At 30.7% G+C, this 17338-nt stretch overlaps 1 protein-coding gene across 2 annotated transcripts; it reads left to right on the top strand.

Moving 5' to 3' along the window:
* Nucleotides 1–1501: 1501 nt before the first annotated feature.
* On the top strand, nucleotides 1502–15530 carry LOC140040853 (uncharacterized). Of its 2 annotated transcripts, none has more exons than XM_072087100.1 (21): nucleotides 1502–2119; nucleotides 2415–2435; nucleotides 2994–3014; nucleotides 3324–3841; nucleotides 4352–4375; nucleotides 4869–5025; nucleotides 5417–5511; nucleotides 5697–5788; nucleotides 5899–5998; nucleotides 6293–6363; nucleotides 7009–7060; nucleotides 7424–7605; nucleotides 7720–7821; nucleotides 8110–8289; nucleotides 8440–8700; nucleotides 8866–9072; nucleotides 9283–9453; nucleotides 9592–9903; nucleotides 10163–10228; nucleotides 11175–11394; nucleotides 14173–15530. In XM_072087100.1, the coding sequence occupies exons 1-21, from the start codon at nucleotides 2091–2093 to the stop codon at nucleotides 14523–14525; spliced, it is 3234 nt and encodes a 1077-aa protein (XP_071943201.1). In that variant the 5' UTR covers nucleotides 1502–2090; the 3' UTR covers nucleotides 14526–15530. The 2 variants fall into 2 exon arrangements, with proteins under 2 accessions (XP_071943201.1, XP_071943202.1); XM_072087101.1 differs by having other exon boundaries at nucleotides 7009–7054.
* Nucleotides 15531–17338: the final 1808 nt, after the last annotated feature.

A 17338-nucleotide genomic window follows, 5' to 3' on the forward strand; every position in this document is an offset into this window, starting at 1 on the left:
TGTGCAAACGTTTGTAATTTAATTGCACCCGTGTTTTGCCTTTTTATGTTTATACTGTTTTAAAGTCGATTTAACATAAGTTTTAGAAAAAGCTCATTAAGTACTCGTGAATGAAGATGTCCTTTATAAACCTGAGGTATACCATTTCAGTTCTATTTTCCTAATTACTTTTTTGTATTTATTGAACTTAATATCTATTTTAACAATTCAGCACCAGTTAACACATTTTGTTTAATATGATGTATTACTGTAGTCCTTAACAATCATATTATGTTCATTTAATAATATAACATACTACTAATCTAGTAGTTGTATTGTTACTTAATTAAGATTGATTCTAAGTACATCAGCCTAACGTTTTTTTATTAAATTATATATTCTATAATGTCATTATTTCTAAATGTATCTTTGATGTTATGCTTGAAGACATTTTACAAAATACGTGAGTTCGGGTAGGAATAAATTTACTTTTCTCTCTCTCTCTCTTAAATAAAATTAAGAGAGTAAGAGTTTCTTTGGTCAAAATTACAAAAAATATTTTTTATTTGAACAATTAACAATTTCAGTTAAATAATTGTTTATGGAGAATTTATTTGTATGATTTTACTATGTACTGACGAGTTTACTCATTTGCATACAGATGCCCTCTCCAGCAAAGTATAAAACGGTGAATAACTACTGCTTGTTACTGAGTACATTTGGATATTACAAGAAAAGGAAAAAGCAAATAAACCAATAGGAGGCCTGGCAAATAAGGAAACAAATACAAAAATGCATTAATTTATATTTTCATACAGATTACTCACTACAATACTGGGGAAGGAAATTGAAAACTGAGCCATTGTACTTGGATGAGTAGAAAATCACATGATGCTTCCGACTCTAGAAGATTGAAACTAAAGTTAATATAGACAATAATAGTCTGAATCAAATGAACCATAACATTGTTTTTTCCACTGAAAGCACTTTTGTCAATTCTGGATCAGCCGATGAAACGAGAGTAGTTGTAAATATGGAGTGCTATTCATTGGTTTTACCTTCCTTGTTTAGTTCCTTAAATATGATACTCTCATACTGTAATCAACGAGTCTTGAATAAGTGTAAAACATTATATATGTTTAATTACTCAATGGCGGCTTGGTTTCTCTCTGAATAAGATATCTGGTAAGTATAGTTTTGAGATGCTATATTTTACATGATAAATATCATCATAATTTCAATTTTCATCATAAGAGGTAGCGATTTGTGGTCGCAAATCTAGACCAGATAAACCAGACCTGACTGAAGTATATATCACTGTTTTATAATTATAAATTAATAAACCTGATTAAAACCTTACACCTAAATTTGTAATCATAGTATAGAAAGAAAGTTTTAGTTTATAATTTGTTAACAATACCACATTTACAGTATATAGCGCTCTTTTCATGAGTATTAAAGCTCAACGTAGCATTATTAGCCCGGTTTTTTATTTTGTTGGATCAAACATAGGGCCTACTCCCATAATGCAGCTAGTAGGCCTAATCGGCGCAAAGTTATGTCTTGATCTAACCGGGTCCATTTTATACACCTTGGTGAAGAGAACCGAATGTAAGTATTTTGCCTAAGAATACAATCTATGCGGTGAGAGTTTAATTCGAACCACAATCTAACGATCGGTAATCCAGCATCCAACACACGCCCTGGATTTCTTTTAGTTCCGTTGTAATTCCATTTTTCATGATAGACTTAGGCCTATACCAAGGAAGAGTTAAATTACATAATATAACTCTTCCCTGCTTATGCTTAATGAAGACAATCGCGAACGTCTATTACAATGTTTACATAATTTATAATGCTCTGCCTATAATAACATTGATTTCTGGTAGTTCTACTCCTTTGTTTTCTACTTAACAACCTAATATTTTATAACCATAGAACATTGCATTTTTAAGATTTAATTTTTAAGTAATTGTACCAGAATTTGACGATACGATGATATCCAAATTCATAGACAATGAGGAAGAAAGATGACAGGTAATAACAGGTATTAGCTATAATTGAACTGCAACGTAACATACATGTTGTGAGGAAATTAGCTGTATGTTACCATGGATGCTACAAATCGATTTCAGAACCAGTGAGTTATTATATTTTCTGATAAATTTAAATTAAGGGTTTATTTCACTGTATTTTGTAAAAAAAATATTCATTCCAGTAATTGCATTGTGTGTTTTTCTTAAGGTGCTATTTATAGATATAGAAACTTCTCAAAACGTTGATTATTAAAAGAAAATGACAGATCAGAGTAGGATGTTTTTTATCTAAATTGTTTGAAAATTTAAACAATGCTACACAGAGGAAAATCAAGAATTTTTTAGAACTATTCAGACATTATGTAAAACTTACTAAAAAAACTCAATATTTTTTTACAGGGAACAGGAAAGATGGCTAGAGTACGTAATAACTTAAATCAAGTATTAATGCCTCAATAAAGAACAAATCCGATGTATTAATATGTTATTGCTCTGTTATAATATTATACAAAGAGAGTTCTACTTGTAAACGCTAACTCACTTATTAAGGATAATGATTTTTCTTTAACGTATAATTTAATATATTAATTTTTTTTGGATCTAATCTTCTTTTGACAAATGCAAATGCTCTAAATTGTATTATGTGCAAACGTTTTGTTTTTGATTGATTTATCTGGTCGTATCATTATTTTTGAATATTTGTATTGGTTCTCTGAAGTGCCTCTAAGGTACATAAAAGTGGTTTCACCTTGTGAGGTGCCTCTGTGCAAAATACAAAATAAAAAATGTATTAAAAAATCTTCTATAACAAAACATTTTAAAATATTTTCTTCGTATTAGAAAAAAATTAAAAAGGTAAATAAATAAGTATTTGATGAGTAAACTAATACGTAGGATACTAATCGTTTTTGTTTTAAAAGTAATATATTTACCATTATTTACATATATAAACATACTAATGAAACTACTTTTTTACAGAGAAAGAAGAAGATGGACAGAGTAAGTGTGAACTAATATTTAATAAGTGTAAAAAAATTATAACCAAAATTTTCCAAAGCAAAATAAAAATACTCTGGTTTTCAATTAAAAAAATATACTACAGGCCTACAATTATAATTTACTTTATTTTCATATTATACATTTAAAATAAAAACATTATTGTAAGAAAAATATTTTTGGTTAATTTTTGGTTAAAAAGAGCAAAAAAAATTTCCAATTTGAAAACAATGCAAAATGAAAATGAACTGAATATCTTTTTTATGGAAAAGTAAAATTAATGCACAAATTATATTATTTTTTCATAAACAGTGCTGAATTTTGGTCAGTGATTGATGAGCTTTCAAGTGAAATTAAAGCAAATGATCTTCAGATCCTGAAGGTTGTCTTCTATGACATAATCAACAACAAAAAAGAATTAGAAGCAGCGACAGCTAATAGTTTGTTCAGATTATTACATTCAGAGGGTTACATTGAAACTAAGGTTTATGTTAACTGTGATTTGTTATTTGAAGTATTTAAAGTGACAGGACTCCAAAGACTACACGACATACTATCCAAGAACTACCGTAGACAGAAACTGACAAACAAAATCACAGGTTACAGATGGATGCTCGTTAGACTTGGCAAATCATTAGATAATGAACATGTAAAATTACTTGCTAAGATTTGCAATATTGACAAAAACGATTTAGAAAATGCTTGGAATTTAATTAAAATATTGAGTCAAGAAAAGCTTAAAGACAGTATAGAATCATTGATGGAATTTGAAGCACTTTTGAAAGAGCACAAAGAACTGAATCATGAACTTGATATTGTAAGATCATGTGGTAAGTATATCATATTGTATTAACTACAATCAGATTATATTATTATTTGAAATGTTTAAATACATTGTTTGTTTCCATGTATTGTATAACGTTGTTAACGTACAAAGTGCCAAATCAATATATATATATTTAAATCATTGTTTAAAGAACATTTATTATCATTTTACAAATAATTTTAAAATAATACTTGTTGCAGGATTTAGATTTTTTTATTATTTATGTTTTAGTTTTTAGGCTAGTTAGGGACGTATGGAGAGTTTTTATGTGTTTCCTTTTCATCTTTATTTTATGTTCTCATATATTGTTGTATATTTTCATGATTGATGATGAATAAAGAATATTTGAATTTGAATTTGAAAATTTGAATAAAATTACCTAACCAGTCACGAAAGCAATGTAAATGTACATTGTTAACATGTGTAGCTTGGTTCTACAAAAATACAATCAATTTATTGTGCTTTGAGCATACACCTGTAATGTTAAAAATGTTTTATTCTTTGATTTTTTTAGTGCAACAAAAGAAACTGAGTGATGGTATGTAAAAAAGCTAAATAATAGTATCAAATGTTTACATAAATCCTAGCAAGTTCCTTAGAATCTAGTAAAAATGTGAATTGTAAAATGATTTTGCTTGAGAGCAAAGGAAATGATTGAATGTATATATATTTTAAGGTGATTTTATTCTGTTATTTTTGTTTATTTCTACCTTTCCGTCAGATTGTTGATTTTCTTTGTAATGTGGTTTTTCCTTATTTTCAATCCATTCATGTTATTGATCTAATTTATATAATAATAAAAATCAGAAATTCTTTGTCAATAATTAAGAACAAATGTATGTATTTTTTTTAACTACTCATACATATATTGCGTGTAGATTCTGCTCCACAATTATCCGTTGTTTATAGTAAACACCCTGCCTCCATGGGTAGGCTTATCTCAACATTTGAAATAACACAAATCTAATTCTTAATATAGTACTATTTGTTATGTGTATTTATATTATGTACGTCTTTTAAATATACTATAGTTCCTCTTGAGGTGTTGGCAAGAGGTCAGGAGGCTAAGAATGCATTTCTTGATGCCATACAAGAAGGCAGCAAACCTATATATCAAACACGTCTAATGCTTGTAGGACAAGAGCGTGCTGGAAAAACGAGTCTAACCAAAGCACTCATTGGTCACCCGTAAGTAGGCCTATTCTTTTGTGTGTTTTTTTTAAATTAATTTCGGGTACAATTTTGTTTGCTTTAAATGAATTGTCTTTGTTTATATCTTAGGTGTATATTTTATTTCCATACATAAGTTCCTTATCTCTCTTTACATATAGTTTTCTCTAAAAACATTTTCATTTCAGTACACTTTGCATATTACTCTATTAACAATGTTTGTTTTTATCATCAGCTTATTTTCTGTTTGTATCTTTTCCTATATAATTTCTACTTGTACTGCTTTCCTCTTTTTATAAAAAAAAACATTTTTCAACAGAGTTGAAAACAAATTAATAGTCTTGCCTGAATTGTGTAAATTTGTGTCATAAAATGTGATAATATCTATTGTAGTATTTTATTTATTTAGGTTCGATGATAATGAGAAAGTTACTGATGGAATAGAATTGTCATGCACAATTAATGTTAAGCATACTACTAACTGGACACCAAATCAAAATAAAAGTATGCTACATTTTTATTGAGAAACATAATATTTTCAATAACAATTAATAAACATACAAATAAGATTTGAAATGGATTGGTTATTAATACATATTAAACTATCGTACTGTATTGTTTAACCAGATAGGCATTCACAGACCATAAGATAAAAGCAAATACCTTTACATCACTTTTACTATTCACAGAAACGAATAAAGCAATGCAAGAATATAGAAGAACTCTAGCAGAAGAAATTGTAAATGATATTTTGAAGAATAAAGAAGAAAAACAAACTGAGGTTAGAACAATGCTTACGATTACCACAAATTAGGACAAATTACTTGTATGTTATTTTCTTTGTATTCTTAGGCTAATTATTGTCAATGTTTACAAATTATATATTAAAAGTTAAGAGAACATGTGAAGAAACAAGAAAATGGAGAAGTTTGCAGTGTTGGTGAGCTAGAGGAAGCAACTTTACTAACCTTTTCAAATTCAACATACAATGGTAGGATTTTTGTTAAGAATTCCATAAAATAACCAATAATAACAAACATACTAGGAATTTTTTACCTTTTAGCCAGGTCTCACATACACGCATACCACCCACATTTACAACGCATAGTTGGAATTAAATTTAAACAAATTGATGTGTAATTACTCTACCATAAAATAACTATTCTTGCTAGTAAACAAACTGTAACAATTCTACATATCATCGTCAAAATAGTTTGAAGACTAGATATAATGTTAATATTTTATATTAGTTCTCTATTTTTTTTCTTATTGGTATGGAATAAAGGTCAAACATGTACAGAAATAAGTGCTATAACAACATTGGAAATAGAGGAAGAGAAAAAAGAAAAACTTCAGGTTTGTAATACAAATCTAATTATCTAATCTAATGTAATTAAATCTAATCTAATACTGTGATTGATAAAAAAAAACATTTAGGCTTACCTCTGTATTTTTTGTGTTTTGTGTTTGTGAAGTAGAACTTTATGGCCAGATTTGCTGGTGTATTCCTCACTTGTCTCAATATATGTCCGAAAAGCTTCCAAATACCTTAATCTGTAATCACAAAAACACAATATTATTGTTGTCATTTCCAAAACAGTCTGAAATAGAGCATACATTGGTTTTATTCAGTTTGTGTGACCTCCGCTACCTTTTCCAGTAACAAGGCCATATATAGTGCAGTCGCGTCGCGTGCTCAAGTTAGTGTTTACCGACCGACCGACCAACACAGTAACCTGTAGAGTTGCACGCGACTAAAAACAATCATAAAACCAGTAACTTAAAAATAACTTGTTTCAAACTTGCTATGTGGCAACATATTATATTTCATTTTTAAAGTTAAAACAGAATAATTGACTTTGTTTTCCTTGCTTTTTTAATCTTATCTCTTTACGTCATATTTGTTTAATTTGATTTGTATTATATTTTGTAAAATATATCATTTGCCTGAATAAATAATAATAATCATAACATGTATTCTATTCCGAATTGATTGTATAGGATTCAAAGGAAATAGGAAGAAAGAAACAGGAATATGAACAATTTGGTAAAGGTGTTTAAGAAATTATACATCTATTTGAAGAAGTAGCTTTTACATGCTAATTTTTCACAAGAATGCAAAATGAATAATAATGGCAATGATAGTAAAAATGTTGTTGATGGAAATACTTTTAAATGTACACATTTAGGTCTATAACAAATTAATGATAATGTATAATGTGATAACTGTGAATACGATTTATGATAGTGCAATCATATTGCTGAACCAACATTGTATTGAATTCTAAATGAATACAAAGGCCTCCTGAAGAAAATAGAAAAACTTTAAAGTCGGAACCCTTTTTCTGTCAAAGCCAGACACCTGGTTAAAATAATCCATTTATATATTTTTTTTAAATTTTTTTTAATTGGATAGGCCTAACAGAAGATACTCAAGAAGAGGTATTTAAACTTGTTAAAAACATTCTTGAAGAAAAGAAAAGGAATGGAGAAAAAAAAATTTCGGAAGAAATTAAAAAAGTACAGCAGACTATTGGTGATCTGACTCTCAGCATTTGGGATTTTGCTGGACAAGATCTTTATTACATTACTCATCAGGTAGTCACTGGCATTTAAAAAATTAAGACAGTTGCTTCAGCATCATGTGTAACTTTTTTATTGATCAAAAAGAGACTTTTTCATGTGATTATATATTTTTCTTGAATACTGTAGATGTTTCTGGTATCCCGTGCTATTTACATCATCTGTTTCAACCTCTGTCATGACCTCAATGCACCATCTAGAGTAGAAGTATTTCATAGAGAATATGGAAAGGTATAGTAAGGTAGAGTTATCGAAAATAATAGTAACTGTATAATAGTGTTTGAACATTTACTCGAGTTGATAAGTGGATATCTAGAATTTATAGACATTGTAATATTAATATAGCTTTTTCAATCTTAAAACCATTTTCTGTGGCTGAAAAAAATTAGAAGGTTATGATATTGCATCTCTGTGTTGTATCCATTGTATCCATGCCACTCTCTATACGTTATCTTTTAGCAAATATTATTACGTTCATGTTTAATTCATTAATTATTTTCAATAATAAGTAATTTTCAGATTACAGATGCTGACCATTACATGACCAACTTAGATCGTGTGGTTTTTTGGTCACAATCAATCTACTCGCATACCACTGAAAATTCTGTGTCAAACCAGAAACAGTTTTCACCACCTATATTTATTGTTGGAACTCACAGAGAAAGTCTGCCAGGCAATGATGAAGAGAGACAAGCTCTTGTGAGTATTAGACTAACACTATATAAAGCCAAAAAAGAATTCAAAATGTGTGAAAAAGTTGAAAAGTTATACATTATAATAATATTTGATTTTAAATATAAAACCAAATATTTAAACAACAATAAAACATCCATTTGTATATCTTTGTAGACAGAAGACAAGTTTTTACTGATAAAAAAGGCATTTAAACAAAAACCATATGAAGATCATGTTGTGTTGAAGTATTATGCCATTGATAATAGCGTCAGATCACCATTGGATAAATCCATTGTTGAGCTTAGAGATCATATCACAGAGGTGGCTAAGAATGAATCGTATATGGGAGAGAAGATGCCATTAAAATGGTTGAATTTCTTGCATGAAATTGAACAATTACGTGCACAGAATGAACACTCAATTAACTTCAAGCAGGCAAGTAATACGATGATTGTAATTGTTTTGCTTTTTTTTCATTGCATGGTTGGTTGTTTATATAATTACCTATTTTTAATCGAAAATGTTTATTTACTTTCATTTTCAATCATATTTATGACAAGCAAATTGTTTGTTTTTTATTTATTAAAATTGAAATACCAGGTAACGAAAATCTCATCCAAGTGTCATATCAACACAAATATTCAGTTATTTGCTATGTTACATTTTCATCACGACCTTGGTAACATCGTTTACTACGGGGAAAGAGACACACCATATAGCGCCCTCAATGACATCATCATTATAATACCGCAGTGGTTGATTTACATATTCAGGCTAGTTATCACAGTGAAGAATCCTTCAGATCAAGTATGAGTTTTATTTTATTTTGTTAGTTTATTCGACAGGTTTATTTTACTTACGTTTACTACTTTAAAACCATAGTGATGAAGATAATTTGAAACTCTGTAAGTCAACGATATGATTTTATTTCCAGGTGTTGAACAATTCAATAGTGATAAGAACTGCTGGCACATACTAAACTAGTTGCTGTATTACTTGTTTATGTTGTTTTTGTAGTGGGCAGAGTTTAGAAGCTCTTGGAAAAAACTTGATGAAGAAGGTTTCCTGGAAGAGAGACTACTTAGACGTATGTGGCAAGAATTTCTTGAGAAATTTGAAGCATTGTTACAGCTAATGCAGAAATTTGACTTGATATGTGTTAAAACTCAGTCTATTCTGTACAAACAGGTTTTTAACTTCTTTTTTTCGTTACTTAATCAAGTAGTTTTGTTTGGTGTTTTTTTTTCATCTTAAAACTTGTATTTAACACTCTTAAACCTTAATTAAATCCTATTAGAAACATTAATTTCAACTTCTTTTCAAAAGACAACAGGTACTAAAAGTGATCGTCTCTTTTATGTGCCATCACTGCTGAAGAAGAAGGAAGGTGATGAGATGGTATCACTTGATAAACTGGCAAAGTCAAATAATACTGTGGTATTCTACGTTAACTTTGATGGTTTCCTACCTGAAGGACTGTACTATCGACTCGTAGTAAGAATTGTACATTGGTCACAACAAAGGTCACATGATAAGGGTTATAATCCTAGACTCTTTTACCAGCAGGTAAAGGTGTACATTGATCAGAACCACGATGCAATCATCAGGATCCTGCCTGAAAAAAGATCTTGTATCCAGGTAGGCTAGGAGTGTTTGGTATTTTTTCATTGTTCCCTGTTCTTGTGATTAAAAAATTAAAATGAATTGACAGAAGAATGTATTGCTCTTTTAAGCCAATTAAATTTCTTTTCGATACAACACATTTTGTATTAATGCATTAAAAAGTAATTTAATTGATGTACATGGTTATTTGCTAAAATGATTTATAAACTTCTGCAGACTAGCTCAATTTAAAAATCAGCCAAGCTCCAATATATGACTTTTTTATATTATATAGGTTGTTATTTATAAACTTAAAGTTGGTGGTAAACATCTTGAACCATCCCCAAGTGTGTGCAAAGAGGTAAGTATCAAGTTCTTATATATTTTTTTATTTATTTAATTTGGATTTATATAGCGCTTTTCCAAGTGTCCAAAGCGCTGTACAATTGATAATACTAAATACTCAATACTTACAAAAACAAAAAAATAAAATGGAATGAAAAAACAAAAATATATAATTATAAAAACTATGGGGGCCTATACAAAAAGTTACCGTAATTACATTACCATGATTTAGGAAAAAAACATTTTCTTTAAATATTGCACATTTGGGGCTTCACGAATATATGATGGTAAGTTATTCTACAACCTAGGACAGATGACAGAAAAACACTTATCACCAAACGACCTCTTGGTCTTGGGGATGGCAAGACGGGTATGGTCTTGGGTACAGTAGATCGAAGTCCTTGCCGACCAAAATTGTGTTTGTTTATAAGGTCCTGTAAATAACCAGGTGCTGAGCCATACAGACAGTTGTACACATGCACTAAGATTTTGAATTCGATCCTCTGCTGGACAGGCAACCAATGCAGCTCCCTAATGAGAAGAAACGCCGTGGTGCGCTTGCTAGCTTGAAAAATAAGACGCGCAGCGCTATTTTGCATTGTTTGCAAACGTCGGACGTCTGAAACAGCCAATCCACCTAGCAAAGAGTTGCCATAGTCCAGTCGGGAAAGAATTGAAGATCTCACTACATCTGTACAAGTAGAGCGGTCTATGAAACACCGAATCCTACTCAAATTACGAAGATGGAAGTTTACCCTACTGCGTAATGTACTAACATGATTTTTCATAGACAGTTGGTTATCTTCTTGATTATTAAGTTTAGTCACATCGTGTTCAATTTGAATTGTTCAAAAGAGATTATAAATTTAAAATGTATCAATAAGGGACAATTTGAGACATTTTGTTGTGTGATATCAAATATCAAATTAAATAAAAACAAATCTTTTTACCTTATATTGCAGATACTACAGCTTATTAAAGAAAACCTACTGGACATTGGCCACAAGTGGATGAAACGGGTTGATTTTAACGTCTGCGTCCTGTGCAACGTCTGTCCTGAGGAGAACCTTCACTTGCACAAACTTAAAGAGTGTTTAGTTTCAACACCACGGTGTGGACCAGATGATGGCATGGACACTTGCAAAGTCAGGCGTTTGTTTGGAAAGGACAATAGAAATCAAGGTACTAAAATAACAAGGCCATACACATGGCTGCAGTCGCGTGCACAAGTTAGTGTTTACCAACCGACCAACCAACAGACAAACCGACCGAAATTGCAGAACATTTTAAAAATGTTGAAAATATTTGATTTACATTTATATTTTTTTTTTATTTACACGTGCGTAGCCGGCCTGTCACTTTTGACGGGCTCGTATAACGTAAATTGGAGTTGGAAAGTGAATCAAATATGATGACATTATTAAAGAAAGTTGTAAAACAGAAATCGGGCAAAACGAGTGCGTATTAACGTTTAACGTGCAGTACGCGTGCAACTGCGCACTCATTGTAATTTTTTAAACTCTTAAAATTGCCTGAAACGTACTCTAATTTCATCGAAAATAAATTTGACAATTTTCTAAATTTTAAGCGCGCGTATGTATGCGTTATATGCGCTACGCACGTAATTGTATTGCCATATTATTATGATGAAATATGACCTGAAATTTATGAGTACCAAATGTTATATAAATGTGACTCATGCTTGTGAAGATATGATTACAAACGTGATTTCGTTAAATCATGCGTAGACGGCGTAATTTTTGATTGCGCACCATAACAAACATAACCACATCGAGTCCTGGCCATAACGGATATTCTCTGAAAAATTGACTAGATGAAACTGATATCAAGCGAAGCCATATACAAGTTAGTGTTTACCGACCGACCGACGAACCGACCCACCAACCAAAATAGTGAGCTGTAGAGTCGCGTTGCACGCGACTAACAATGTTAAAGTATCGTCTGAAATAGAGGTAACAACGGGTCGGAAAACCTTCAATGACGTCATGTGGCAAACTCTTTCCTCTTTCCCTGGACATAATAAGCTATAATTGCTACAATTAAAATGTGCCCTTGTGTCCTAAGACAAATGGGATGGCAAACATTATAATGGCTTCTTTATTAAACCCAGGAAAGGATTCATCCTGATAAACCAAATAATGTTTTAAAGTCCGAGTCAGCCAATTCTTTATGTAGCATATAATGTATCAACCCAGATGGTAACCTAGTTAAGATACTGTATTCTTTTTTATCTATATATAAATTTACGTAAGGGCAAAAATCGGTAAATCGTGCGTTATTTCTAGAATGTTTACTCGATGGTATATAAAGTTGGTTCGTACTTTCGGTACTAATTTTAACCACCTGATGTGACCCTGTTTACTAATTAAATTGAGTTCGATAATTAGTTATTGACGATTAGAACGAATTTAGGTTCAACGATTTGCCCCAAATAGGGGTGTTTTCCGATCGTGGTATACACTGTCTAATGGATGTCAATTTGAAAAATACCCGCACACAATAATACGAGGACACTTCGCATTTTCCTATCTCCTCCTACGATAATTGTTTTTAATAGCTGAAAACCGGTTGAACAGTTCGAGTACAGCATCATAATGTTGAAGACAGGCCGATTTTCTTTAAAAAATGCTATTTTTATACATGTAATATACGTTTTTAAAAATGTATTGATTTGTGATGAATGGAACATTCCAAATTATTTGGTTTAACCATAGAGGTATATATTTAGATTTATGGGCCCCCTTGGAGAATAAACATAAATAGTATTGCAATGCACTTTTGATCGCAATTTGAATCGCAAATTTCTTAATGTGAGTGTTGGTACTGTTAGATATAATAAAAACAAATATACAAATACTTTATTAACTGTGAGTGTGGGTAGGCCCTACTGTTAGATTATAAACATATAATATACAAATAAATAAACGTTATTACTGACAGTTGCTTCTCAACGCTTGTATTAATTAATAATTTAAAAATATATAAACGTACGTAGTGGTGTATCGTTACATGTACTTTACTATTTCAATCGACTATGACAGTGAGAGTTTTAACAAAGTATTAAATCGTAAATGTTTTACTGTATTTAGTGGTATATTATTTATAGGCCTATAAAACATTAAAAACAATATTTCGTTACTGAGTGGATAAGAATATATTTTAAAATGTTTCCTCTTTGTACCTATCTTCATCCCTCAACCCTTAATGTTACATACAAAACACAAATTGGGTTTGTTTAAATGAGTCCAAATAAAAAAATTTGACTCATTTTGTTTCTCTCTCGGAAGTAATTCCCAGGGTGCTAATTTTAGCTGCCTACATAAATCATCGTGTATATTTATTCGTTTCTGTAAACGACAATGTATTATAGTCCTGCAGTACGTACATTTGAAATCTCCATTTTTTTCTCGCTGGAAAATACTGTGTATTCGAGAACCATCTGTGGGCACGACCTAGATGGTACGCGAGCGAAGCGAGCGTGCCATCTAGTATATATAATGTACGTAAAGGCAAATTGAGCATAAGTGTTGTTGTTTTATTATTATTTGTATAATGTAAAGAGGGACTACAGCGACAGGCCCATCGGGCCTTTTGTAGTCTCTCGACTATATATATTATATGCAAACCATTGTTAATGTTATATAATATTTTTGGTCAATAAAGTTTCTTTCTTTCTTGAACATTTCTTATCATTGGCAAATTTTGTGATACTGTGTGTGATACACGCTTCCTATGCTATATTACGGAGTTTGTTGATTATGCTAGACAAATTGAATGCTGTAATGTGGAGATGTACAGTACTGAACATTTTAAAACAACTAAATCCTACAACCTTTTCCACTTTAACCAATAACAACCGTCAAAAACATGTCTCATAAATGAAACAAAAAGCTTAGAAAACATTTGTATACTATTATCAACCATTTTGTATTATTTCAGCCTTTCAAGACACTGCTGTTCAAGGAAACTCGAATGTCCCTTGGTTTCTGCGACCTTTAATTGGAGTCTATAAAGACATTCCTTCCCCGATCCTGCCATTTCATATCATGACAGAGGTCTGCGTTCTTCTGGACCCTCCACAACCACGTGCTAATGATTGGCGTAGTGTAGCTTGTAAGGTTGGCTATGATTGTTACATTAACTACATCATGAACATGATGAACAGTCCTACCATGTGTGTAATGCATGGATGGTCTGAGAAGGGGTTATCGTTGGACGATTTTAAGGACTGTATGATTGCAATTAATCGGCATGATGTTGTAGGTTTAATTGAGGAACATCTTAAGCTATAAAGAGGAATGAACAAAGTAGAATGATGAACAAATCATAACAATCAATTTGGTACTGTGTGTCTTTGAATTCTAAACTAAATTATAAAATCAAATATTATGAAAGTCATCCTTTTTTATACAGAGGCATAAATTGACCTATTTAAAAAATCAAAATATTGAATATCGAATGATAAATATTATTATAATACATATCATAACTTTGATTATGATGTATCTTTCAAAAAAATGTTTGATAATACTGATAGTTTGTTTTTAACGCAAAGAAGATTTCTGAGCCAACGTCATAATAAAACGTATAACTCGAATCAATATTTTTTTTAGTATGCTTTAAATTTCTATATTTTCAGTTTCAAAGAAGCAAATAATACAAATAGCAATCACAATTGTTTTTTTTTAAAGTATAATATCAGCCATGGTTATTTGTTAGTAGTTTATAACTATTTTTTCTGTCTGTAACCTTACATAACTAATTATTATGTTCTAATTTATTGTTTTAGTTTGTTCAATAGTGCTATTAAAATAATTGCATTTTCCTCAAAAATTTTACATGTGGATTTCGTACTTTAGGATCTCTGTTTTCTTGTTATTGTTGTACAAGAAGCAAGGCCTACACAATATTTAATCCTCTTTACCACACGTGTAGTAAATAATACTTCATAATCAATAGTTTTCAAAAAAGGTTTTATATGTTCACGTTTGAACAATGCACTGTTTACAGTTTGTGTAATTATTTGTTAACATTTGTAAAGTAGTTAAGTTGCACTAATGGTTTAAATTTCATTTTACATATACTTGATAGCTATGCAAATCAATTTAAAATCATTTTATTTTTATTCATAAACAATTATATGAATGAAGATTAAGATGAACAAACCATTCATTGCATTCTAATCCTGTTCTGATTCCTTTATTAGTACAACCTTAGCATTTCTTAACACTGAGTTTAACTGAGTTTGTTTTGCAAATATGTTTCCTTAATAATCATTAATTGTCTTATAATATTTATACTACCAATCCAATGTTTATAATAACCAAATAAAGATTCAGTCAATAGAGGTGATTTGTTACATTTGTTGTATTATTACAAATGTTTGATGTGTTTTTTTTAAATATAACATGAATGTTTATGCTATAGCCATTTGTTCCATTACGTGACTTAGGTTGTGAATGAGTGTGACTGAGTTCTAGACTGTGTTTTGACTTAATATTACTAAAAAAAAGTACAATTTAACTTTTAACGTGGTTAACATGAACGTGTTATGATAAATGTGAACTTAAGAATCATAATTCTGATATGCATCTAATGGACACAGTTCATGATAAAAATTTGTTTCATGAACTGTGTCCATTTAGATGTATGCCAGGTAGATCTACTAATTTACGATTCAAACTTTTTTTTATATAATCTCAAAAATAGATAAATACACACATGCCTCAAGAACAACTATAAAACTAACCACGAACATTAAAAGTTGTTTACATATTAGGCTTAGTCTTGGGAAACAGAATCAATTAAAAGTCAACAATATAAAGAAAATCATTCAAACGACAATAAAGGTAAAAACATAAAATACCTATACAATACAATACATTATATATTGAGTTACTCTCATGTTGCGTCAGGGAAGATACAGAATTTATTCCATAATAGGCTCGGTTACCTCCGCCCCTCCCACTCCCTGCTTTTAGTGGATCTATTTAAGCTGATGGTCGTCGATACCAAAGAGAACCCGCTCCCGTTTTTATAATTTTTTTTTATTTAAAAGGTTTTCAATCAGTTTTGATATATGTAATACTGAGGCAGGCCCCTCTTTATTTCCATATGTACACATTGTTTTGACAATGAAATTAATCTATATTTGTTTACATGAGCGGGTAGACGAGGATTATTTAATGAACAATTTTTTGTCACCAAACGTTAGAGGGATACACTTACTTAGCGAGGAATGTTTGTTACGGTGTAAAGGTTTGCTCATTTACATGTAAATAATAAATACGTAGTCAGATTCATGATATTTCAGCGAGGCTGATCCTAGATAAAACATTTCATTTCCTCTAGGCTAAGTATAAATAAATCGTTTATATGCTTACATTCTTAAATCAGTGTATACATGAAAAGAAACAAAACACAAGGTACCAGAAATTATATGAATAGACCTAGGCCTATACGTTTTGTATACGACATAAGCTTATACTCTAGTAGCTAGATCAACTTTCGTATGCACTTTGAGGTCCAGAGAATTTGACTTCAGAAATTGGTTTAGGGTGGTCAAACAATCATTTTTGGCTTGGTTAAACATTTTGAAAATGTGGCGATAGGTCAAAAGGTCAGGGTGAAAGGTCATAAGACCAAACACCAATATGTCCTTAAATCTCAACAACCACTGGTCACAGCGAAGTAATGTTGGTCTCAAATTGATCAGAAGGTATACATTTATATTCAGACTAATGGGACATTTTAGTTTAAAATGACCGGAAATGCCATTTCTGACCTTTGACCCACAACACAGAACATGTATTTATCTCCGTAACTACTGGTCGTAGACACTTGAATTTGGTTTTAAATTGTTCGAAAAATATATTTTGTTATTTGTTACACATTTTGAAAAGTTTTACAAAAGGTCAAAGGGTCAGGGTCAAGGGTTATATGAACGAATAAATAAAGGTACTTGTATCTCGGCAACCACTGGTCGCAGCAAGTCAATTTTGGTCTCAAAATGTTCAGAAGGCATACATTTATATTCTGTCTAATGGGGCACTTTAGTAAAAAATGATCAGAAATGCCATTTCTGACCTTTGACCCACATGCCAGG

This window comes from Antedon mediterranea, chromosome 2, assembly GCF_964355755.1.
Source record: "Antedon mediterranea chromosome 2, ecAntMedi1.1, whole genome shotgun sequence".
Taxonomy (NCBI): Eukaryota; Metazoa; Echinodermata; class Crinoidea; order Comatulida; family Antedonidae; genus Antedon; species Antedon mediterranea.

Bases quoted from the DNA above. Each gene is read 5' to 3' on its own strand.
- LOC140040853 (XM_072087100.1), top strand. From the start codon at position 2,091: ATGGATGCTACAAATCGATTTCAGAACCA. The intron at 5,512-5,696 runs GTATGCTACATT...TACTATTCACAG, and splicing joins GACACCAAATCAAAATAAAA to AAACGAATAAAGCAATGCAA. The intron at 10,229-11,174 runs GTAAGTATCAAG...CTTATATTGCAG, and splicing joins CCCCAAGTGTGTGCAAAGAG to ATACTACAGCTTATTAAAGA.